The sequence below is a fragment of the Gymnogyps californianus genome, chromosome 1 (assembly GCF_018139145.2).
Source record: "Gymnogyps californianus isolate 813 chromosome 1, ASM1813914v2, whole genome shotgun sequence".
Lineage (NCBI taxonomy): Eukaryota > Metazoa > Chordata > Aves > Accipitriformes > Cathartidae > Gymnogyps > Gymnogyps californianus.
Genome location: NC_059471.1, coordinates 86,168,688 through 86,195,164, shown reverse-complemented (window position 1 = coordinate 86,195,164; position 26,477 = coordinate 86,168,688). Strand labels below are relative to the sequence as shown.

Below are 26,477 nucleotides of genomic sequence, written 5' to 3'. Positions count from 1 at the left end.
AATCTACCTACGGTCTAAGTTTATCATGTCCTTCCTTACGCTGGTTCTTAAAACTAGAGAGAACCAACTTTTTATCTTTTTGATGTATGAGTTCAGAGGCTTTTTTCTTGTCCCATAATTGTGTTGGCACTCCCATGAGAATGCCTCTGTAGAGAATGGGCTGTGTGTGTATAGGGAATGTGTTGAGTGTGCCTAAGTACGTCCACAGTAGACGTGTTTGTGTGTAAATCCTTACTGAATAGTAGTTAAGGTCAAATGGGAGTGAGAGTGTATAGTATCTTGTGGCTTGCCTAAATACAAATCTTTCATTTCTTCCAAATTATCTGAGAAGCCCATGGTGTGTTTCCCTCCCCTGCCCTGTTTCAGTCATTTTAAAGTTGAATGTTTGTGAGGAGGCAGTATTAAGAATTTATAAGATTTTCATGAAACAGAGCATCATGTTAGTGATGTTTCAGTTTCTTGATCATCTTTCTTTAAAAAACAAAAGTGGAATCAAAGGCATAAATGACATGAAATTTCAGCCTTTTTTTTTTTTTTTTTTTTTTAACAGAGAGACCAATACACTCAGAAGTTTTCATAAGTTCATTTTCCTGTAGAGTTATTTGCAAGCCTTTCTGTCTGGGCGGTTCACAAAAAGTCTGTACGTCCTCGCTCACATTGCCTTTCCTTGCTGTCGGTCTCAAGAAGCCAGGAGAGACTAGGCTGGCTTGGGAAAGGAGAGGAAACTTCTCGCTGCGAGTGAGCAGAGGTAGGAAAAGCTCCAGCTTTCCTGTGAAATAAACAAGTGGAACCTTTGTTTCCCCGGGATGGCCCGGAGCGTGAGTCAGTGTCAGGGCTGGGCTCCCGCTCTTGCTGAGCTGAGCTCATGCAAGGAAGGGGCAGGACTCCAGGGCTCTTCTTGGACACTTCGAGCTGCTGAAAGGCAGCTTGGCTTCACAATGGGAGAGGAGGTATTTCTTTTACAATTAGTTGGGGGTTTTTTGTGTGGCTGTTTAAAACTGTATCGTAATATATATTCTGCAGAGCACAGGATTCAACTGCAGGGTTCTTTGGTTCTTCTGCACACTTTGTAGATGCTGGGTAGGTAAAAAGAAAAGAAGGAAAAAGAGTGCTGGGGATCCTGAAGTCCATTTCTGCTATAGAGGATCGTATTAGAATAGGAGGTTACTTTTGTGTGAAAACATATTCTGTCCTGGCTCTGTTTAGCTTAAGTTTTTTTTCCTTTCAGACTGTTTGGCCATTAAACTTGCACAGATGTTTTCTATTTCTATATGATTTCATTTCAGCTTTCTTACTCTAAAGAATAATGTAACTTTACAGTTAGACAAGACTAGTTGCACAGTCTTTAGGATGTGTTGCTCTTTCAAATGTTTACTTAGTAAACAAAAATTCACCCCCCCCTTTTTTTCCTTCCCAAATGCACTAATAAAACTGCACTTCTTCTTTTTGGCAGAAAAAAGAGGAGGAGCTTTACTAATTCCTCTTCTGAGTGAGGTGACATTTGGAGTCTTTTGTAGAAATGAGGAAAACTGATACGAATTATTTTTGGAGCAAATGATACTGGGGTAATAAAATCTAAATGGAAATTATCCTTGCCTTGACAAAACAGCAAGGAAAACTGGAGTCAACTGATGCTTGTAAAATTTTATAGAAAGCTGAATGGAGAGACACCAAGTAAACTGTTTAATGATTTGCAGATACTTTGGGGACTTTTAGTAGAAAAATGTAAATTTCTCTCAACTTTGGCTTTTCACAGCTAAAGTCAGTAAGCTGTGTGCAGAAATGAAGCTACAAGTTTTCTGAGTTGCTTTTTCTCTTAAAATATGCCATGTGTCTTTCTTTTTTTCTGCCTTAAAAGAAAAGAGGAAGGAGGAAAGGAGTAGTGCAAAAGGATCATAGACCAGCCAGGCACTCGGTGGGATAAAAAGTCTGTAGGCCAATTTATAAAATGCCTTTTTAACTCCTTGTTGCATGTGTTTCTACAGGAGGTCAGTGGCATTTTGTGTTTCTAAAATAGTTCTTAAGTACTATGGGCATGAGCTTATATTATTACAGTTAGTTGACTAGGTGCTTTGTAAAAACTTCCCAGTAAAAACCAAGGAGGGAGAGAGAGGACTCAGCTCCTGGGCAGGAAGTCCTGATGCAACAGCGACTGGTAGCCAAGTACGGGCTGCTGGTGCCTGCTTTCTGCTGGGCGCTGGGCTACTTGCCATGCACTGGCCACCCAAAGAGCAGTAGACCTCCATGTGAACAGCTGACAGTTTCTTCTGCAGCAGTCTCTGTACCTAAAGCACTTGCTGAAAAGAAAAGCTGAAATACATGATATTAGTCATTTTCCATTTGTGTTTTGAGTTTCGGAGCTTCATTCAAAGGAAAAGAGATGAAATTCCGGTCAGTTGAAAGAGAACTGGATGGAGAGGCTAATGCATTTTGCTTTGTGACTTGTTGCTCTGCAGTTTTCCTTGTAAGAATTTAAAATAAAAATATCTCCCTGTTTTGCCTTAGTAACTTCTGTCCTGATTTTGGTGATGCAAGGTGAGGGGAAAAAACCCACTAAAAAAAGAAAAGTAAAGATAATCTGAGAAAAGAAGAAATATAATGCCAAAATGGAAGAAATATTTGCTGTCAGCACTAAGTCTGGGACTATCTGCATGACAGTATGGGTTTAGTCTTTTTTAATCATTGAATTTGAAAAATATAATTGAACAGCTACTTGGTAGTTTGTTGTCAGCATTGTAACTTTCACAAAAGAGCAAAGAAGTATTGTTGCCACTTTAAAAAGGAAGATATTAAAGAAGAGCCATTCCCTGCTTATTGTTTTCCTAGATGTTGGGGGGTTTTTTGAGACATGAAAGTAGCTGCACTGCTTTCCTTACAGCTGCAAAAGGAAGTGCAGATCCATGTAGCAGTTGTAAGGTTCATTAATTTTTGTAAAACGGGGAGGTTTCATAACAGCAGTTTCTAAGCTGGATGGTACAGTCTGGATTGTGCTAGTTACCAACTGCAATCTAGACAGGCACGGTTCTCCTGAAAGAGTAGGAAGGAATTTCATTCGCTCAGTGCTGACTGACAAAAGGATTCTTCCTAGAGGAGATAGAAATTAATTGTGAATTGCAACCTGCAAATGGTAAAATTCCTGGTGAGGGGTGCAAGGGGACATGATCCTTTACATTTGTGTGAGCCACAGTCAGTAAAAGGGGAAAATGAAAAATAAATAAAGCAGTGAAGAAAGAAGACTTTTCTGCTCCAGAAAATACTTTCGTTACAAAAGCACATTCTAGCATTGCAAATCTGCAGCTTGAGGAAGAAAGAAAATGAGCTTGTTCGTACAGCTCATTTTGATGTCCGTGCTTTCAGTGCTTTGAGATGAGGCAGTTGGGAGGCGTGCTGTGTGGGTTTCATTCTGTATTTGCCTTTTTTAAAAATTTCATTTGCTAAAGTGTTTTTACTCATCAGTGATTCTAATACGTCTTGCTCCATTTGTTTCAGCAGCATCTACCTAATCTAAACTCTTACATTCACTTTCTCACCATTAACCTTTTAGGCAGGCAGATTTTTAGTTCATTAATGGTTTGAAACTGACAGCCTGACAGCATCAAATGTCAGTATTCCAAATTTTACAGTTATACGAATGTTATAAAGTGTGTGAGTTAAGACACAGGTTTCTCTCCTGTCCAGCACATCAAGCATATTGGTAGAAAAAGGCCTCTCCACTCCCCTCGCTGCCCATAATTTGAAATTTTAAGAACTTGTCAAAATAGGAAGTTACAACAGCTTTAGAGTCTGAACTCACCTGCTGGTAGAACAGATTTAACTGTGGAGAATAGTGATGTAAAAAGCAAAATGTGCACTCTTCTGCTCTCCAAGCTACCCAGACTTTTAATGAAAATGATGTTCATATTCATGTTTTTGTTTCTAACCCCTTTTCTGTCCAAGAAGTTAAAACAAAACTTTTGCATTGCATATTTTACCTCCTTACTTCTTTGAATGTTATTTGAGATAGCACATATTTCTCTGGTGACTTGCATAACGCTAGTGAAGATATTCTTCATCTGTGGTTTGGAGACTGCTGGTGGTCTGCTAAACACCTGGTAGTTTTACTGCATGGATAGCTGGATGGGACATTTGGTGCTGGCTCAGGTCGTATCTTAATGGAGCTCAACAGCTGGAAGCGAGAACTAAAGTAATTTTCCATTTAAGCAGTTCTGAAATCGCTGAAGAGATGTTTTGTAGTTGTAAATGGGAAGTTAGGAATCTGTGAAACAGTCTCTCTAATTAGATGTCTTCCCCACTCTGAAGGTTTGAGACTCTCCTTTTAATGCAAAAATATAAATTACATGAATGTGGAGGATATAAACAGTTACAGCTCAGCATAAACATCAGTATCATCGCAGAAGGAGCAGTGTGTATTCATACACTGAAATATTGAAATATTGTGCATCTGAAGACATCTTAAATCTATAGCACTTTCTCAGAGAAAGTCAGAGATAGTTAAAGCCTTTTCAGACTGCTTGACAGAGTCGAATTTATTCAGGAGGTTGGTAAGTTGTTACGAGCGCTTCACTGATAGTGTTGTGGTAGACGTAGTCCACCGTACAGCTCAGAAAAAGTTTGAGATGGCTAAACAGGAAATGCAAATATATATTTCTGTACTGTGGATTTGTCTTTTTCGTTACAGTACCTGACTGTCAATCCAGTGTTTGCTTTTTATAATCTTTTAGACTCATAGTGGGTTTCTCTGCTTCTGTGGGAACTACAAAAGATGGCCCAGGAAAGCAGACTTGCATATGCCATAAAGGATTTTTTAGCTCTGAAATTTCTCCATTGAAAATTTCTGTAGTGGTCTACAAATCAGAGGATTTGAATTAACCTGTAAGAGTTACTGCTTTATAATTTTGAAGACTTTTCTAATTATTTTCTCCGTATGCCTTTGTTCTCCCTATCATTTTGCTTTCTTTATAGCTGAAAAACTTAGTTTGTTTGATGGTGTTTTTGGGGAGAGAGGAGTTGGAGTAAGCCTTTGAAGTCGCCCTTGTGTTATCACTTTGTTTTTATGTCACCTTGCTTTATTTAGATTTACTTTCTGAAGTGTGCTGCATTCAATATTCCATTTCCATATGTTAAAGAATGATATTTCCAGGAAATTGGAAGATCCTGAGACATCTGTAGTTCAGATCAGAACTGTGCCTGGGCTGGTATCATGCCTCCAAACAGAAGTCAATACTGGAAGCCTCGGGAAGAGTGTGAGAACAGGGTAAACATACAGAGAGGTTCCTGCAGTGAGTGTTCACAGCCTCTAGTCATTTTGAACTTTGTGTTTAATAACCCTAATGGATTTTTTTTCCACATCAAATCGAGTAGTCACATTTTCATTGCATGTAACATGTTAGCATCTGTAACTCCTGTGAAAGAGTTCCACTCAGCTGGATCACACGTTGTGGGAATGAGTTACCTCCCTTTGTTTGTTTTGAATGTGGTACCTGCTAATTTCATCTGATAGCCCTTAATTTTTATTACTGGAAGAGATAATGGGTGAGTCCTCCCTAACTACCTTCTCAGTGCCCCTCCTGATTTTTATAGGCTTGTGTTTTAAATCACCCGTGTGATTCTTTTTTTCCAGAAGGAGGAATCTGTTCCATAGGTTAGATCACTCTTGGTGACTTTCTGTCTTTTCCAGTTCCTTTAGGGACTGAGGTGGGTTATGTGTGAGGGGGAAAGGAGGTGAGAACTGCACACAGTGATCTAGGTGTTGGATGGATTTATACAGCATTCTGATAGCGCTTTCCATTGCTCTTTATTGCTTTCCAAAGTATTAACAGCTATGTGTTTCAAAGCCCATCATTTCTGCCTAAAGATAGCGTTTTTCCTCCAAATGTGTCAATTTACTTCTATCCAAACTGAGTTTCTGTCTTTCCCCTTTTCTGGATCATCTGTGAACATGTGGAAAACAAGAGCCCTGATCTAGATCCCTAAGGGACTCCACTGGTCACCATGATGAAATCCTGCCTTTTGTTTCCTGTCTTTTAATCAGTTACTTATCCAAGTTGATCTTTTTAAGAAAGGATGAACAATAAATTCTTTTTAATCTCAGTTTTAGTTTTTAGTGTGCACTTAGGTCACAATTTCAATATTCAGGAGCCAGGACCAGCAACTTCTTTATTTGTGTATTTTAATGAAAATTGCTGTGAATTGGCCATGCAAAGTAGAAAAGATCATACTGGACTTGCATAAAGACAGCATTGTATTACTGTAACACCAGTATTTATTGATTAGATAGCTGGGTTTATAGATTTATTGATAGATCTATAGATAGATAGATACATGTAGATAGATAAGTACAGATAGATAGATAGATAATGACAGATCTATAGATAGATTAGCTGGCTGCTGTCCTGGCAGGTAATATGCATGGACTACAACTAACATATTTAAAAATAGCAACTATCATGGGATTCTATTGACTGAATTTAGATGTCTGTGATGTTGCTAGTACTCAAAGTTTCTTCACAGTCTGTAGACTAAAAGGCATTATTAGGACATAACCTTTCTTATCCCAAAGGAGAAGTCCAGATGAATTACATGCTAAAAGGGCTGTTTACCTCCAGTGACAGACCTGCAGTGACTGGCCCATATGTACATATCTGGCTCATAGTTGATGTTTAAATGAAATGAACTCCATCTTGAATAACTACTTCAGAACAACAACTTAGTGTCGTTTTGCATCTCAGTGACAAAACCAGCTGAATGCCATTGCACTGAAAAGTACAACCAGATTACATGTGAAATGTGATAGACTCACATGTAGTTATAACACAGCAGAAGCAAGGGTCTGTATGAAACCCTAAATTTTAAGATTTCCTAGCTTTTGAGTGGCTAAGTAAGAAATCATGCTAAATGATCATTAAAATAATAAGTAATTGTGAATAATATATTAAATAGATTAAATTTGATTAATAAAAGATAAAAACAATAATATAAGGTTAGTTTAATTGCAGCACCTAGTGCTTTCTCCTAAAAAAAATTACACACCTGGAAAATCTACCAAAGAACTTACTACTCTGATCATTCTTTCGTATTCATTCTCCCTTTTTCTTTTAAAGAACTTTTTCCTGAAAAGAAATAGACATTTAATTGTTGTTATCAAATAAAATGTGAAGGAGTAACAAACTCTGACCCATCAAGGAATGCTGACATACATTGATTGAATCATCCTGGCCTTCCTTTCTCCCTCCCTTTTCTGCTGTATGTAATCCTTCACAGTGGTATCCCAAAGGTAGTGCAGGCTTGCCATTTTGTCTTTATTTTGCCATGAACATTCAGAACCACATAAATCATTCCTTGTCTGTCCCGTTAAGTGATTTTCTAGGTCTTCTCTTTACATGATTTCCAAATACTTTTTGATGTAATTAAGTAAAGCACGAGTAACTTCTTTTATTAAATGTTTCAGAAGTTACGGTTATTTTGACAAATAAAATAGTTTTTAATCGAAACAAATGTGAGTATTCCTTAAGTATTCAAAGCATTTGTTCTTAGGCTTGATGTAGTTTAAGCAGTTTAACTGATGAGAAGAGGTAGTTTTGCTTCTTTTTTTCAACTGTAAAAAAGAAGTACATGAGAAGAATAATCATCGGTGATGATTCAGAGATCAAAGTTCCAGCAAAATTATGTTTTGTTCTAAAATTTCGCTTGTTTGGGGACCTCTGTGCTATTTCCTTGGCTTCGTTTACTTGCTTGCTTGCTTGTCTGCTTGGATTCCAGTGCCATCACAGTGGATGACAGATACAGCAATTGTAAGGTGCTCTGACATTCAGTACTCTGTTTCTAGGGCACCAAGTGAACTGAGTGTGGTGTAATGTAATCACAACTTGCTTACCATTCTCTGGAATGAGAATTAGAGTATTGTAGTAGTATTTAGACTGACATGCTATTTTTGTCCCTCTCTTTTTTTTTTTTTTTTGCATTCAAGAAGTAACTTTTGTATTTGGTAAAAATGTATCAGTTTCTGTGTGAACACTAGAAAACATTTTTCCCCTAGATACCTTTAGTTTTTCTGCATGTGCATCCTAATTCCAAAAGCCTTTAGCATTCAAGCAGGATATACTTGTTGACTACTTGAACGTTGCTTTCCTCTAAAGCAGTGCTGGCATAGTAGCCAGTTCCCAGAGGACTGATGTTCATGAACAGTTACAGGGCCTCCACCTCTTCACTGTTGGCTTCAGACAACTTGTCTGCTTTGTCCAAACTTGTTAATTGTGGTAAGAGTCATGCTGATGGCTGAAATGATGTTAATTTTCAAGGAGGTCCGATGGGATGAAGGCTTTCCTCTTTCGCTTTGTCAGACCAGGATTTTATTTGGAGGGACATCTTTTATTTAGAGATTTGTTGATTTTGTCTAGACAGAGATAATTAAGGTGCCAGCGGTTCGTATGTCTTTTGCACCACCTAAATACGAGGTTTTGCAACCTTGCTGTAGAAGGGTAAAACCTTTCACAGGTAAAATATTTTTAAAAAGAAAAAAAGGATATCTTTCTTTACAAAGATATGCCGTAATTCAGAAGGCCTATGTTCATCCAAATCCAAAAGTCATCTAGTATAGACATCAGTTGGAAGAACTGCACTTAAGTCTGCTGGAATATGGACTAAGTGTGAAAATGTGTTGTTTTCAGATTGTCTAGTAGAAGGTAATACAGCTTGACTATGTGCAAAGAAACTATAATATGAAATTTAAACATACTTTAATTGCTTTGTTGTCTGCATTCTGTGAAATATTTGCCAAACACCCCACTAAGAAGGTTCTGTGCCACATCTGATCCTGTGGTCAGGGCACCCATTCTTTATGGAAGTATCATCTGGTGTGTAGAGCTGAGTACTTGAGTATTGTTCGTATTTCATCTTTTGAATGATGTAAAGGCCAGCACTACTGCAACCTTTCCTTTGGCTGCACTGAGCATGTTCAAAATGTGATATGCTGGCCCCAGGAATTATTAAAGCACACTGTGAGATGCTCACTATGCTTTCCTGATGAGCTTAAGCTGGTATAAATCAGCACTGCAACTGAGAGTTGCACCTTACCCCTGTGACCATGTATTTTCCTGCCTCAGTTCTACCCAAATGTTTGTGCAGCTGTTTAGTGAAGCAGATAACATTAAAACTCTCTTTTGTTCTTCCTTCCCTTCTGCAATACTTTTTAACATGGATCAATTCCCTCGTCTCCCCTTGTAGATATGCTAATGTCACAGCAGAGGGGAGGCGTGGTGACAGAAATCTGCCGCCAAGGGTGGCTCCCCGGGGACATGGCCACTTTTGGTGCATGGGCTTGGGCAGCGACTGGGCTGTTCATCTCTTGTTCACAGCAAGAAGAAGCTATTTTAGATGACTGAGGCAATCAAATGTGCAAGCGGGTGCTTAATCACACTCTCCCTAAAGAATTTTTGTTTTCTCTATAAAGGTTTCTTAAAATTCCCATTACCTTCTTTGAAGTGCCATGTGGTGACCCTTTAGGAAAAGTGTTAACTCTGTCCTTTTGGGAAACCCCAGGATAGCAATACTTGATCGTGCTGTCACACAAAGTAGTTTATGTGGAGTTGAGTGTTGGTGTCATGGGAAAAACTGAAATCCTGGACATTTCTCTTATTTTGTCTCTGACAGAGTAAGGGCATTTTGACATCTGAAAGCCTTTGGAGTTTTTATATTTGGGCTCTTTCGATTTTTTTTTTTTTTTTTAATTTAAGGTAGACCAGGTAGGATGGATAAAGGACTTGATGATGTTCCTTAAGCACTTGAAGCATATTAGAAAAAAGAAATTAATTTGGCTCCCCCCTCACAACACCAGCATTATACATAGTCAGCGAGAAGCTTGTTTATGCTTCTGTTCATCCAGAGCTGGAAGAATCTAGTAACCATTTCTGCTTCTTTGTGAAAAAAAGTTCTCAGTTACAAAATGGACTGTCACAAATACATTAAAGGATACAGCTTTTATATTGTCACTAATAGTGGCCTTGGATTTGCACATAAACCTATAGATAAAAAAATTCTCATGCATATAAACAGCATTCAAAAATACTAATTGAATGTTAAAAGGAAGTATTGTGGTCAAAGAAACACGGCACATTTTTTCCCCTGACCTAATCATTGAGGTTTTCTGAAATTCTAAAAGTTCTCAAAATACGTAACTGTCTTTTCCTCCCCTGCATAAAACATCAGTGCATATTGTTATATTTTCACTATTCAAACTGACAAATGATGTTAAGCTTAAAAACGTTAGTGTTTCCAGCTCATACAGCCCATTTTTATGAATTCTTTAATGTCTGATGTATTCTTTGAAATGTAGCTCCATGAAGATATTCTTAAGTAGCAATTCCAAAATATTTTATCTAGGCTAAAGACCTCAGTACACTTTCCAGAATAAATACTAATGCTGAGTAAATCTTTTTTTCCTTATTCCTGAGTAAATAAGCTGTTGCTTTGAGAAGCCTGTATTTGTTAAGGGAGAGTCAAAGGATAAGTATGTTCCTTTAGTGCAAAGAAGTATAACAAAATCTTCTGTATGGACCTAGCTGGTGCACAAGTGACAATACAGTTTGAATTTTCAGATGAAATGTTCTAGAGACACAAGAGCTGAATAACAAAAGTAAATAGACAAGTCAGTTTTCAACAACAACAGAAAACCCTGAAATTTTAAAATATCCTGAAGGAGGCAACTTGATCACAGGTCTACTTTTCTTCCTCTGGTCGGGGTTGAATAGTTGTAGGGAAGGGCCGTAGTGCCCTCACGTGAGAAAAACTCACTTGCGTACTGCCCATTACATGCTCTGCTTCTCTTGTGTTGTTCTCTGCTGTTACAGGGGTTGCAGTTGAGCCAAAATACATAAATGAAAGGAAATGAAACTATTTTGATTGTACTGTGACCTCATTCACACGACTTTGTGTGCCACCTCAACCACTTTTGTAATCACTGTTAATTCAGTATCAGAGGAAACTGGTTTGCAATGATAGGGATTTGCAGTGTACCAAACTGCCATCAAGGCCTCTTCTGCTAACACAACCTGTTATTTAATGCTAGGCTATCCTTCCATTGGCTTCATAAAACCAAGCATTAATACTGGCAGGTTGCTGCTAAAGCTGTCTCATCCCTCTGAATATCTGTACACCAAATCATGGTCATTATTCATGCTTTTATCAGCTGTTTCGGCAGCAAGAGGGCACTTCATCCCCTTTCATCTTTAGGATTCACTTGTCAGGCGATTAGGGGGATTTGTGTCTGACAGCTAAATAATCTAATTATACTCGCCTTGCAGAAATAGTGGGATCAAGATTCTGCCTGTTTTGTTGATATGTTCTGTTATGTGTTGGGAGTCAACCTAGGCTTGGAGTCAGGAAATATGAACTCTGTTTCCACCACGTGTTTGTTGTGTGACAGGACTACACAAGTCAGAGTGATATCTGCAGAGTAATGTAAGTGGAACAAGGCTGACTGCCACCATCTAGAAATGAGATTTATGGTAACCAGCATACTGGAGGAAGATAGAGGGAAACTGAAAGGGTATTCTTCAGGAATGTGTCTGAACCACAGACTAGAGATAAAAAGGCAGAGGGGAACATGCTACCCTTTTTGCTGGTGCTGAAACCATTCTGCAGCCAAGAATTCAACATATAGAGGGCCAGAGAGAAAATGCAGAACTTCACTTGTTTTTGCAGCCTGGCGATTAGGACACTGCTGGGAGGTCGTCATTACGGGCGTTCTGGTTCATGCTGCATGTGACTTTTTATTGCAAACATTATTGACAAAATGACAGAGTTAGGTAAATGGAGAGAGAGTTCATGCTGGGAGATGTCAGGGGATGCTGGCAGGGTTGAGGATCCTGCTCTTGGATTTGGAGTGTCTAAATTCCCAAAAAGTCCTTCAAGTTCTAAGTCTTGTTTTGTGCCTGTGTCCCAAAGGGGTAAGATCTGCTTGCTTCTTGGGAATATTGAGCCTGATAGGTAGGAATGAATCGGGTAAAAGACTAAGTAATATGAAAGCTGGAGTTGTATCTCAGTATTTTGCAGCATAGATTAATGTGTCTAGAAGGGCTTGGAGGACATTTTTTTCTGAATTGACCTTCTTATATAAAGGAAGAACAGAGGAGGAGAAAGAATTATATTGAAATCTTCAGTTCAACCCAATTAGAGTGTTCTTTGCTCCCATGTTTCCTTTTTTAGAAGTGAAGGAGATTTTGATAAATGACGCTGGGCTTTCAGCTGGAGAAGAGACAAAAATACCCTATAGTAACTAGTCCCTGAGAAGAAGAGTCTCTGTCATGGAGATGTGTGTTGGATCAGCAAGAATTTAAGTTGGGCTTGCTTGGTTCTCCTAGCTACTAGTAAATTTGGTAGATATTTGACCTGTATGGGAGTATGAGTGATGTAGAACAGTTGGAGAGTCAGAAGGAAAGTTTCTGGCTCATATGGGAGGAGATGTGTCTGTCTCCCATTTCTCTTTTCTTGTCAGAAAAATTGGTAACTGTGATAATATTACTTGATCTGAGACTCCCAGCACACAGATCTTAGTTATACTTGAGGTTTTATCCTATTAAAGCAGAACCATCAGACCTAACAGATGATAGAGAATTCAGTGTCTCTTAGAGTGAGTGTCCTGGTTTTGGCTGGGAAAGAGCTAATTTTCTTCCTAGTAGCTGGTATAGTGCCCTGTTTTGGATTCAGTATGAGAATAATGTTGATAACACACTGATGTTTTTAGTTGCTGCTAAGTAGTGTTTATACTAAGTCAAGGATTTTTCAGCTTCTCATGGCCAGCCAGCAAGAAGGCTGGAGGGGCACAGGAAACTGGGAGGGGACACAGCCAGGACAGCTGACCCAAACTTGCCAAAGGGATATTCCATACCATGTGACGTCATGCCCAGTATATAAACTGGGGGGAGTTGGTTGGGAGGGGCGGATCGTGGCTCGGGAACTAACTGGGCATCGGTCGGCGAGTGGTGACCAATTGCATTGTGCATCACTTGTTTTGTATATTCTAATTCTTATAGTATTACTATTGTCATTTTATTATCATCATTATCATTATTTTTCCTTCCTTTCTGTCCTACTAAACTGTCTTTATCTCAACCCATGAGGTTGGTTGTTTTTTTTTTTTTTTATTCTCTCCCCCATCCCACTGGGTGGGGGGAGTGAGCAAGCGGCTGCATGGTTCTTAGTTGCCAGCTGGGGTTAAACCACGACAATGATGAAAGTTTATCTTGCATGTTTGCTAATGAACAAATGAGTACTATATTAAGTTTCATGGAGATGTTTTCAGAAAGCGTTAACAAATGTTTTCCATGCAAATGTATGGATCAGTATAGACCAATTGTAAATATAAATAAATCATAATTTTAAAAAAATCTCCTGTAGTACCATTTTACAGGAAGAGTAAAACATCTTGGCAGCGCAGGTCCAGCTGAAACCGGATTTGCATGGCTTATCCATTTTTTTTCTTTTTTCTTGTCAGTGGTGCTTGTGTCACCCTTATAAATCCTTGAGTGTAGTCCCCTTACAATTAAAGAATACCAGTTCACTTGTCTTCTCCTCTCCCTGTCCCACAACAAATTCAGGTGTCCCTCCTCACTGGAGTGGGTTCTGCACAACCCTCATTTAAATTACTTGATTTACAACTTTCTGTGTCCTCCTAGTGGTTATAAACATTCCTTCCTCTCCTCATTGCAGAATTTTGGGAAAACTTTGCTCGTTCCTCAATAAATGCTCTTTGGATCTTGTAGGTTACTGTGATCTTTCAGCATGTTCCATATGCCACACCCAGTTTTGCTCTGCTCTTCATCTATCAGTAGACCTGTCAGGAGTCCGGTTTCTCATCTCTTTGCTCAGGCTATTTCTATATGTGCAAAAAGAGTCATGTCTTCAGCCACTTTCCTCCCTGGGCTTTTTACCTTCTCTCCTGAACAAATTGCAACTCATGCAAAGACTGCTTTGCGACCTGTTTCCTAGCTCCCAACAAAAGAACAGTCTTGTTTGGATGGTACTCTCTTTTCTGTTCCCAAGAAGTCAGTTGGTTCCCCATGCTGATTTATCACCTGCACAGGCATTCATTCTGAACAAGCAGATGAATGAAAGTTTTCAAGCATTGGGCTTGCATCTACTTCTATAAATTAGGAAATTACATTGAAGCATGCCCTTCCCACTGGGGTGCACTAGTTTCTTCCTCTTTGCCCATGATTCTTTTGCTCTGATTTTTAGCTTGTTAAGTTTTAGCTTGTTGTGGGTTTATCTGGGTTTTGGTTTCATGGCATAAGATCAATGATTCATGTATGATAAAGCAATTACCAAATGCTTTCCTTTAATTAATTGTTCTTGAATAACAATTTCATCTTTAAAAAAAGAAAAACTCCCCTAAATTAAAGTTTTTGGCTATTCCTTTAGTAAGCATTTCTTTCTGAGTTAAATAGCAGTGCAGTTTAGAGTATGTGCTCTCATCATTTTCCAAACCATTTTATGAAGCAGAACTGTGAATAAAGGTTTCATCATGAATGAGCATGTACTGAGATGTGCAGCTGTCTTGAACTGCTCTGTTTGCCTCTGAACCAAAAGTCTTGCTTTCATCTTGAAGGCATTCTGTGCTTTTATCTGTGTGAATGCCCTGTAGCTTCAAATTCTTCATTATATCTCTTTCAGTAGAATTTTCACTGCTTTCCAGCTAGATCTCAGTCAGCTCTTCATCATCATCCTTGTTGACGTTAAGCTTCTTCAGCACAGCCAGGTCATAATCTTTTCTTAGTTTTGCCCTCTCCTGATTTGCAGGAGTCCGTCATCTCCTGTTTTTCTGTTACCTCCCTAATCGCTGCTTCAGATGATGCTTCTCATCTCTCATTCCCACCTCAGCAAAGAGGTTGGGAGGTTCTGTAGGGTGTTGTTGTTGATCTCTCTTCCCCAACAGTTCACAAACTCTGGATTGTAAGTAGAGTTGCAAGCTCATCAGAAGGTCAGTTGCTTCTGCTGCCACCTGCAAGTTAAGTTACAACAGGACACTTGGGTATTGTAATTCATAGTTTGTCTTACTTGTCAACACAAATTCGATGACTGTCTTGTGCACAACTCTCAAAACTACCTCTCTTCCAGAGGTGCTCTTTTTGCCAGCCTAAAATCCCTGTGTATTTTACTCATTTTCATAGACAAATTTTGACATAGTTAGTGTATAAAATGACTAATATGGAGCTCTTCATATTCTTTATACACCTTGAAATTTTTCAACTACTTGTGCTGTACTCCTATTGCTTCTCATATTGACCAGTGTTTTCCTCATGGTCCCCAAGAGGTCCTCAGTGCCTTCAAGAATAAATCTTAGCTCTCTTGTCTCAGCTTTTACTCAGAAGGTCACTGGAGTATGGAGGAGGCTCTGTGGTGTTTATGCATACCTTACCAGAAAAGGATGTTGAACTATAGCTAGGGCTTTTAGGTACTCATATCTATATAAACAAGTAATAATTACACTTATGTCCTTAACTACACGTGGCTGGGATTTTAAAGCTAGACAGCTTTCTTGATAGGGTGAAAAGCTGAGTGAGAGAGGGGATAGCATGCATATAGTAATTGGTGAAGATACATAAAGATGAATATCACCAATTTTATTTTATTTTGTTGCGGGCAGATAATGTTTGTTTACTGTTCTTTCAGCTTACCTGTCTGAGGCTGATGATTGCTTATTGTAGTACTCCGTAAATTAGTTATTTTTGCTCAAAATAAATAAAAATGGGAACCATTTAAAGAGATGTTGTCAACTTAAAAATCACACTCAATCTAGAATGACTGAAATGAATACTCCTTGTATGGACAGAAGTCAAGGGTTTTTTTCTCCCAACTCTTCTTTCAGTTGTACTTTTGGTACTGAATAGCACCTCTCCTTAAGTAATTTCATCACATATTCAGTCCACCAATGAAACTTCTGTGAGTCTTCCCTGAAACTGTATTAAGGGACTACCGTTTAAAAATGTTAGTAAACATTTTGTTAAAGGGAAAATTTGAGGATCACATTTTTACGAATTCTTTATCATTTTAAAAAAAAGCTAACAAAAACCCCACAGACAAACCTAAGTATAGTTTAATTTGCCTCTGCTTCTTTACTGTCCTTTTTCTACTCCTATATTTTGTGTTTCCGTTATAATTTTTTGTTGTCCAACTTTTAACTGAATCTACAAATTTTAAAGGAGAAAAATTTTTTTTTTCAGAGTGTTGGGAAGAAATTACCTCCAGCCACAGCAACTCAGGAGCCAACAAAAATAGAAGTGGACAGCAGAACAAAAAGTAGGTTTCATAATTTTTTCTTCTTTGCACTTCATGCTATTAAGCCTCTTAAAAGCAAGCTGAACACTTTTCTCTGGTTTTGGCTAAAAGAGTGTCCTGTATATATGAAAAGTGAGGATGCAGATAGATATATTTAGGATAAACTTTGAGTAGGTGGTACAAAGACAGAATGCTTTGTTTCACAGAATCCTCTGAATTGTTTTTGCTCTGATAATCCTACCTCGAGTTTTCTGCCACTAAAAATCAAATTAAATTACGTGATCAGCTTTCAGCCTTGAGGGTACTTCAGAATTAATCAGAGTTGAATAAGATCCAACTTCAGGCTGTAACTTGTAGGCAGGTCATAGAAAAATATCTCTGGTTGTGAGTGCCCTTACTTTTTTCCTCTTTTTTCTTTATGTAGCAGAAATAATCTGTGTGGGTGGTATAGTTTGTATGGGTAATGAACAGTGTCCAAGAACTTCATTTCTATTTTTGTTATTTCAACACTTAGTAAACAAAAAGCAATAATTAAATCTTTTAGGCGGGTCTCAGTGCTGTTTCTAGGGAGGCATATGTAACGCTTACCAAATAACTTACATTTATATTCCCCATCTTTTGATTTTATTTCTATAAAGTTACAACTAAATGTTATGGATTCTGATACAAAAGAATAAGAAGGAAAAGAACATAGCCATACCTTAGAAAAGAAATAAGGTATAATATACACTGTTGAGTTTTTAAGTCTTGCACAGTCCTTCTCCTTCCTTGTAGACAGTGAGCAGATAACATTTTGTCTCAGAACTGAAACACATACAGACATAGGAAGGCAAGCATCTGGAGCAGCAGAACAGGGGCTGTCTGAGAGAATCATATGGTTACGACCTGGTTTACCACGTTTTCAGCTCAGTTGCAAAAGCAGCTTAAAATGACTATTAGTGAGTTATTGTCCATTAGCCACACCACACTAATTGACTTGCTGCATCCTCTTATCTTGTTCCCCTTGTGACACAAGGCTGTTAATGGGAACTACTGCAAGACCTCAGTTGCCCTGAGGAAAGGAGAACTTGAAATACTGAAAAATGTGCGAACTGATAATATAGAGCAGGGCTCCTGAATGAATGTGTTTTGGAATTACCTTTCCCAACCTGCAGCTTGAGCAGGTTAAGCTGACCTGAGTGCAGGTGCCATCAGAAGGGGTGGTCCCATGGGCTTTCCCACCTGCAACACTAACCCTTGTGTGGTAAGCTAGGCTGGGAGACAGCTGCCTTTTTCCACATCAGCTCATACTTCTGACAGCTGAAACTCCTCACTAAATCGCATCCCAGGGTACTGGGGTTTCATACTTTTACCACTTACAAATGAATGTGGAAACCTTCTGAACAATGGTTAGAGAACTGTACCTTCTACAGTTACACGCTGAGTTCTGGTTGACACAGAGACACTTCTCCATCAACACTTCCAGGCTCTGGTTGGTTCTTCTTCCACCCTTTTGTTATTTCTCAGACATGCCTTTTTGGTCAGAAAATCCCTCTTCTTCTGTTGCTGTCTATTTTCACCATGGTTGTGTGCAAACATCATTCAACATCCCTTTTGCCAGAACTGGTGAGAAGGGTGAGCTACTTACTTGTACAGTATCCTTGCATGTTCTATGAATTTTGCCTAAACTTTATTATTTAGGACATTTTATCTTTCCTGGAATCTCTGGGGCCTCAGTAGAATTTTTGGCATATCTGTTCTTGCTTGGGAAAGAGAAGCACATGTATAGGAAGGTCTGATATAAAGTAATTATATATAATTGTCTTAGCCTCAAATGACATCACAGGAGATACTTTTCAATCAGTTGAAGTTGTCCTTCATTTAAATTGAAAAACCTTTCAGTGAAAATGAAACATACCTCAGTCTGGTTTGGTTTTTGGTATAGGTGGAGGAATAATTTTTCATAATACAGTTAATGTCTGATAGTCAGACATGAGGAGTATGATCAGAGTTTGGTATAGGACTATGATCTAACTAGTATTTGTCATTTCTCCAAAATTTAATTTTTGTTTTCTCCTAAAAACCTACCACAAACAAGCTTGAAAAAGCATTGAATCCAGGGAAGTTTGCAGTCTCAGAAAACTGATGAATGTCCTGATTGCAGTGTTCAGCATAAAAGTATCATTCCACCTTGGTCCTGCCCACAGGGGCTTCAACATGGAGTGATGGTTGCTGACTCTTCCCACATCTTGATTTGAGTCTGCTTTTTTCCTGTAGCTTTCCTGATGTGATAGGGCAGTGATTTGCAGGAAGACACTTGATGTGCTTACCGTTTGCTCTTAGCACATGCAAGATGGCCTAAGTTCTGCAATGGGATGAGTTGGTCAGAGCAAGAGCGTGAGCAGTATGTTCTATAGGTGCATCTCCCAATAATATGCTATGTAAATCTCCCTAAGAAGTGGGCTTAAGATTTTGGGGGATAAACAGATGACTCTTCAGGGCCAAAGAGGACTTTTTGCTCAAAGGGACAGCACAGTGAAAGCACAAATCCTTACAGAGCTTGAGTGGTCCCTTGGAAAACACCACTAACCTTTCAGGAATGAAAGAATGTATCTTTGAAGAGAAGAGGGGAGAGCTGTTTGGTTTAGGTTTGTGGGTGCCCAGACTTACAAGGGAATTATTCTGCTGTTGAATTGCCATCTCTCTTATGTAGCTGGGATGGCACATGCATGCGTGTGTGTTCATAATTCTATCTCTGGGGTGAGATATGTTGTTTTTTCTATGAAGTACCTTGCTTTTAGTTTAAGTGGCTTGCAGTGAAAAGGCTATATTGTAGAAAATATATATAAATTTTTAAGTAGCTCTGTTGGATTCTGAAATTCAGCAAAGCAAAAACATCCACAATGACTGAGAGCACTATTGCAGATTAATGAGATTGCAAAAATGGAGTATAAATAAGCAGACAACAAAACAGCAAAGGCAATAAGTCACAGAATGCATTGACCACAGCACTTAATTTGATTACTACACTCACTGACTATTTACAATTTGTGTTAACCTATTGCATAATGGGAATACCAAAATACTAGCAAGCAACTAATGTTTTTGCATGATGGTAGAAGGTATAAGGAATAGCTGAATCTAGATTAATGGGGCCCTAATTAGTTCTGTTTCTATTTTTTGTTTGATGAGGTGGTGTTTTGACACTGAATCTCGTGAAGTTCTGTGAAAATATTTATTAGTGGAATCCATTTATGAGTCTTGAGTGTAGCAGTTAATAGTAAAACCAAATTGTGCTGAATGTAGTGTTTGGTTTTTTCCGTCTGGTTTGTGTTTTTGGTAAAGATGTAATTTTTCACTAGATTTTGTACGTTTTATTCCATTTCAGAAACATTTTGTGAGTGATAGTTAAAGAGAGGAAGCTTAAGCTCAAAGAATACTACTTCAATGCTGCTTGTTTTCTTAGTTAGTATTACTGTTTGTGTCCATATTGATTGGTGTATGATTTAGACTTCATCAAGGGGGAAATATTTAAGCCTCAAAAATCAACTATACAGGTTTGTTGTTTGTTTTACTATAAATAAATAAATAAATAAATAATCAGTTTCTGAAACATTAGAAGAGTGAATCCAGCCCAGTGGTTAGGTTACCTGAGATGGAGGAAATCTTGCCATGGGGTGGAACAGTTCTTGCCTAACAAAAAGGAAGCAGCAGCAGAGGTAAGGGAAGGAAATTGTGTCATCTGGGCCTAAGAGGAAAAGCAAATTCCAGAGTCACTGTCCCCTGTGAAATTTAAACTTGAAGGTGTTTGTCTGTGAACTGCTGTCTTGAACATCACAGCTCATCCTAAGAGTCTGGCAGGAGAACAAATAGAATAGGCATGCTTTTAAAGTGAACAAGGTCCACTGATACAGTAAATGGAGTTTGCTCAGTTCTGGTTTGAATATATATTATATAAAAATTTAACCCATCTCTCAAAATACAAACAAATGAATTTACGTGCCACAGTACTGCAGGACCCCAAGTCATATAGAAGGTCTATACATTGAAATCAGTGCTTTACACTGTAATTGTAAATACATATCAAGCCACTGAATTCTGTGGGTGAAATACAGTGCTTGCAACAGCCTATGTAATGAAGCAGCTCTATTCGGTTGGAAGGCTGTCTCTTGCTATTGTTCTCCCTCTTTGAGGCAATGATTTTTGGGGGGGCTTGAGGTGGTATCAAATAGGCCGCATTTTGAACTCAGGACAGACTGTGGGACATAAGGTGCTGAACAGAGATGCATGTTAACTACCCCCCATAAAACATCCAGTTCTTTTGAGAGGATAGCCCTTTGATAGTGTTTAGGATGAGACTTTTTCCTCAATGAAGTGTGGGCAGTGACAGACCACTTGTGATTAATATCTAGTTCTTTGCTGCTGCTTTTTCTTCCAAATTCTGAGCTACAAGGATGATACTGGGAAGGGGAATTGCATGTCACCCTGGGCCCTTGGGGTCTGTCAGAGAAGCTAGCAATGGCTTTGTTCTTCCTTCCAAAGGACAGGACTAGGAGGGACGTGGGCAGAGAAGATGCTTATTGTTGTGTCGTCATTGTACCTAGTCTAGTTGGAACAGTACAGTTCAAAAACCACAGGATGTAGCCAAGGGTACATATTTTCAAATGGGATTATACCTAGCCCAAGCCCTCTCACTTCAGAATATGTCGGGCCAGAAGATGAACATGCTGCATTAGATCCAGCCTGTTTGAGTTGTAGGATATGCTGTAAGGTTTATCTGCTCATTCAGTTCCCTGAGCAGTGCCCATTGCCTATGGCAGGTTGTTCTCCTTTGCTTGGGAGGAGCTGTGAGTTTGCAGGGAGAGACTCTGTGGTCTGACAGACTGAATTATTGTTGAATTAATAAATGAGGACTGAAAAGCTCATGAACATAATCTTTTCTCCTCCCTTACTGTTTCCAAGATGTCTGCTGTTGGGGGTTTATTAGGAGGTATATTTCTAAAATGTCTTCAGGTCAGAGGAAAAAAGAGAGGCTTCTGGAAGAACCATCTGTGATGTACAGACCCAGCCTTGGATGTCAAATGTAAAAATGAGATTTGTCATCTGTAGTTGAGGGATGCTTAATATTGGTGTCTCAGTTTGAAGCTTTAATTTGGCTTAAGTCTATTTACCAGGCTTGTAATAGGATATATTATTTTGACCTTTAGTTTTTTGCTGTTTTTTTTTCACTTGGAAAACCCCCAAATTCAGCAAGTTCCAGTGTGGTCCCTACAGTGATGTATCTGAAATTAGAATTTCCTTTTATCTTTTCTTCCTTCCTATCTAAAGATAACTGTTGAAATTAAGTGCTTTACATCCTCTTGTGGTATTGTGCTCCGCTGAGTAAGGACAATTTTAGTAGCAAAGTGACATAACCTATTAGATTCTTCTCTGCCTTTATTAATCTTATTTTAAAGGTTCATATTATTTTGAGCCCTGTTGGCTTTGCTTTTACTTACTTAAATCATGTTGGTCTACCATTCCCTTAGGAGAAGTTTGAAAGCTGACTTTGTCCAGTCACTTACGTTGTTCCAAACACAGCTAGGTGTTGTTGAGACCTAGCTCTGTTGCAGCGTGATCCACAGGGTCCTTGTTAGGTAGAGAAATGTATTGATTTAGCGTATGTCAGTGTGAATTGCACTCAAGGAGTCCAGACTTCTACTGTACATAAACCATGAATTTTTTCCATGGCTGTGCCTTCACCCTGTGTTCTTGTGCCAACCTTCAGAGCACAGGGTGGCCATGAGCCTTCCCCAGCTCCCTCTTGTGCCTCTCACAAGATTGTCTCCTGGCTCTTTATGAACTGCATCAGCATTTGGCTGAGCTTAAGATCTGGTTTTTGACATTTTTCTCTAGTTTAATTCCTTGTTTCTCTGCTATCTGGGTATTTAAAAAAAAGAAAGAAAAAAAGTAAGAGCTTGGTGGGGAGGGCGGACAGGTCATGGGAGAACAGAGTTCTTGACATCAAAACTAGAAGGTGAAGATGCATAGCCATTTGCTATGTGTGAAAGACTGTGAGTTCTTTGGTTGAAGTCTTGCTGCTTTGGACAGCCACTTACTGTGAGATCCACACTGACACATACTTTTAGAGGAAAAGCTTAAAAAAAAAAGAAGAAAGAGAGCACTTACTTACTTTCCTGATTATCAACTGACTTTTTCAGATGCTGAAACCACAACCTTCTCTCCACTCTTGTCTGTCGGGGTCTTCATCTTGAAGGATGATTCAAATTTACAGTCTTCAAATAGCAAGGGGGAGCTGAGGGAGGATTACCTGTTATAGGATTCAGGAGACACGAGCCCCCTGGAGACTTGCTGTTCAAAGCATTCTTTAACCTGAAACACATGGGATTCATCCACGCCTTGGGCGAGAGCTGCACTGCTGGCATCCTTTCAGAATAGTACCGTTACTGTGGTACAGTGACTGTTCTTCTGTGTTGATTAGCTGTGTGTTGTGCTTGGCTTCCCATCTCATCTTGAGATTATACAGTGTATAGATTATATAGTGAACGGAGGAACAACTTATGTACTTGAGAATGGATACTCAGAAATGATCCTCCTTGGGCCCAGGTGGTATTTGCCTCCAAGAACCCAGCCTGGCTTCTGTTCTGTATCCCAAAAAAGAAGCGCTAAGCCTGTTTCCAGTAACCAGAGACTTCCCTGAGTATGCAGCACTCAGCTTCTTTAGTACAGTATTATATCTACATCGTCTCTGTACTAATTCACTGAATCTGTTATTTAGCAAAGCTGTTTTTCAGGATGCGGATACTCTCAGAATAGGGAAAAAACCCTCCATGATTATTTAAGGGAGCGTACACACTGAAGTGTAAAAATGTGCTGAATCTCATGTTTCTCTTAAATGCTGCTCTGCATCTACCTGACCTAAGTCAGTATGTGTCAACTTTCCACCAGCTTTTACATAAAATGTTATTATACTGTCTTGAAGAGAAGATAGTGAGCAGGTGAAACATCCTAGCTGGGTCCATGAAGGGAGATCCAAACCCTTCCTCCAGAATGCAGTAAACTAGCAGTTAGACCCCCCTTTCATCGCCTGAAATCTGAGTTGTGACATGGTGGTTCTCACATGCCCAGTTGTTTGGCAGTGTTACCAAATGTTTATTTGACAGTGTTCCCTGCTCTCAGAAACAGCGAAAGAGGCTTATTTTTACCTTGGTCATATTTTTTTCAAAGATCACATTCGTTCGTTGTCTTCATCTGACTCTTGTTTCTTCAGAGACATCAGGGGGGGTATGGTGGGTTGACCTCAGCCAGCAGCTAAGCTCCATCCAGCCACTTGTTCCCCCATAGGGGAGAGAATAGGGGGAGCAAAAGCAAGAAAACTCATGGATAAAGACAGTTTAATGAGTGAATGAAAGAGGAAAAAAAGAGGTGACGCAAAGACAATCATTCACCACCTACCACAAGCAGACCAATGCCCAGCCAGTCTCCAAGCAATGGCTACCTCCCAGACCAACACACCCCAAGCCCACCCTTTTTTATTGCCGAGCAGGAGGTTATATAGCATGGAATATCCCTTTGCTCGGCTTGGGTCAGCTGTCCTGGCTGTGTCCCCTCCCAGCTTCTTGCCCACCCCTGGCCTACTTCCTGGAGGACAGACGGGGAAAAAGAGAAAAGAGAAGGCCTTGGTACTGTGCAGGTACTGCTCGGCAATAGCCAAAGCAGTGGTGTGTTACCAGTGCTGTACAAATCCAAAACACAGGATCATGTGGGCTGCTGTGAAGAAAATTAACTCCATCCCAGCCAGACCCAGTACAGGGCAGGGCCAGAAAACCAACTGCTAATCATCATGGATAAATTTAAATTTTTGTGTTCAGGAAAATAAGTCTGTGAAGCCTAAGAAATTCTTGTTTACTTGAACTAGCACCACATAAAATTCATGCCATTTCTGAGTGGCAGTGTGTGAACTGGGGAAGGGCTTTCCTCTTCCCCATTAGTACTGTTTCATTTCTCAGGCTGATTGTGCTTACAGACAGCAACCCTTCACATGCATGTGTGTTGGCTGCTTATTTAAGGCTGATGTTCCTGTCACTAAACTTCAGCAGTTGGGATGCAGCTTCTGAGTCAGAGCCCTTGTGAGCTTGATGTCTGGGCTCCCATGGGTCCCAGTGGAGATCTGTCAGTGCTGTCCAGGGAGTTCAGAGTGTGATTCAGCTAATCAAATGTAGGTGTCTGCTCTTAGGACGAGAGCAGCTCTCAAGGCTTCGCTCACTTTAGTGACTTGATCTCCATCGACTGTAGTGCAAGCGTAGGCACTGACATCGTCGGTTTCTAACATCAGGTGCCCAAATCTGAATCTAGATACCAGGCCCAACCCTGGGGACTGAAATCAGTAATGTGCATCTGGAGCTGTTTGAGATACCTCAGGGAATTTTGGCTTGCCTCCGGCTGCCAGGCCAGAGGGACCCAGCTCTTCCATAGGTTGTGCATCGTTTCTGCCAACCATGCGGGTGTCTTACATATACCCACGAGTGTCTGAAATGGCACTTAGTGTCTGGGCAGCTGAACTGACCCCCCCGGTGGAGCCTCAAATACCCACAAGTGTGATAATGCAGGTTCTCTTTATAGTAAGTATAAAGAAATAAGTCCTGTTGTTTCAAATTAATTTAGATTTCTGTAGCCTGCAAGTACCTGTTTCTCTGCATCGAACATGACAGTTGACTAGAGGTAGAGGTCATCAAAATTGAGACATTTGAAGTGAGGTGAACACTTCTACAAGGTCACATGCCCTTCTACAAAGGGTCCAGTAATTTCTGTGTGTGTTTCTTTGGTCTTTTTAAACCTGCTGTCTTAGAGTATCACATATTTTTATACATTATTTAACAGCTGGAATACATATTCCCTTTTTATTTGTTAGGCGCATTGACATACTTGTCTGTTGCACAGCAACATGTTGTAAGTAACTGCTTTTCATGACAACTGCTTTTTATGATTTCTGAGTAGGAGTGCTGGCTCCTGTATTTTCCAGATGAAAGCTGAGATGATGCCCTTATTTATAGACAATAAAGGGAAAAGGGAAGAGGAAACTTTAGACTAATAGTAAAAACTCTTCTTTTATGCTGAATGTACAGAAGGTTTAGTTATGAATGCCTTTACATTTATTAATGTATTATTTATTATTTTATCATCTTTATAGATTCAGAAATATCTGCTTTCTTGCACACCAGGGGATAGATAAGCTATGTCAACCTACTGGGTCCTTTATGCTTCCAATTTATGTGATTTGGTGGAAGGCCGTACCAGTGGAACTATTGAAGCGAGTGTTAGATACAGGCTTACTCTAAGGGAAATGGTTTGTAAGGAAAAGGGCAGGTTACTGTCTGGAGCAGTTTCATTTGAGATAACGGTTCTAGGGGCTACAGAGCCAACTCCCGGGATGACGTGTGCAGGAATGCTCATCAGTGTGCAGTTTTTTTAATATTTCATACTGTTTACGAAGGTCTAAAATACAAAGAGAAAGATGGCAAGAAAATAAAGCAGCACGAAGAGACACTTGTGGAACATTTTATGAAGATTTTCACCCTTGGATAAGCAGTTGTTATAAAGTGATAATTTATCACATTGAATGTTCTTCCTTTCAGCCAAGGAGTATTGCAAAGTGATATTTCCGTATGAAGCACAGAATGATGATGAACTCACAATCCGAGAAGGTGATGTCGTCACACTTATCAGTAAGGTAAAAGCAATATATTTCTCCTGTAAGCAGGGATCCAGTTTTTTAAATCGGCATCATTCAAGTGCCTTAAAATCCCTATTTGTGCCTTTGACAGTGTCCTTCCTAAAACAATGCTAGTTTGACAATGAAACATTACATAGACTTCAGAGCGCCCTACATCTCCCTTTCTCTTGTGCTTTAGAGCCTTACCTTGATAATGTTAAGTGAAAAACAGCAGATGTGTACTCTTGAGTTTACAAGTTTATACAGTTAATTTTAATTTGAATCTGCTGGCAGATCTACATAAATTGTAGATTGATCCCTGTAACAAACATAAAAGCCTAGAGAATAAACTGAAAGACTCAAGAAAGCAGCAGCTTTGAACATCTCTTTAGGTGTGCGAGTTATCTTTCTTGTAGGAATTGTGAAGTAGATTTTTTGGGCTAGATGGAGATAATGTGCCTAAATTAGCTTCATGAACTAAATAAACACTTATTTAAAATGTAGCCGCCCTTAA

The 26,477-nt window shown here is 39.3% G+C and overlaps 1 protein-coding gene across 2 annotated transcripts in view; it reads left to right on the top strand.

Annotated features, from left to right (window-relative positions):
• The window catches only part of SH3KBP1 (SH3 domain containing kinase binding protein 1), a 236,120-nt gene that overhangs the window by 153,140 nt on the left and 56,503 nt on the right, over positions 1 to 26,477 (top strand). For both annotated transcript variants that reach the window (XM_050915197.1, XM_050915196.1), the window contains 2 exons: positions 16,218 to 16,293; positions 25,887 to 25,981. In XM_050915197.1, the coding sequence (XP_050771154.1) occupies positions 16,218 to 16,293; positions 25,887 to 25,981 (171 nt within the window). The remainder of the gene's footprint in view (positions 1 to 16,217; positions 16,294 to 25,886; positions 25,982 to 26,477) is intronic.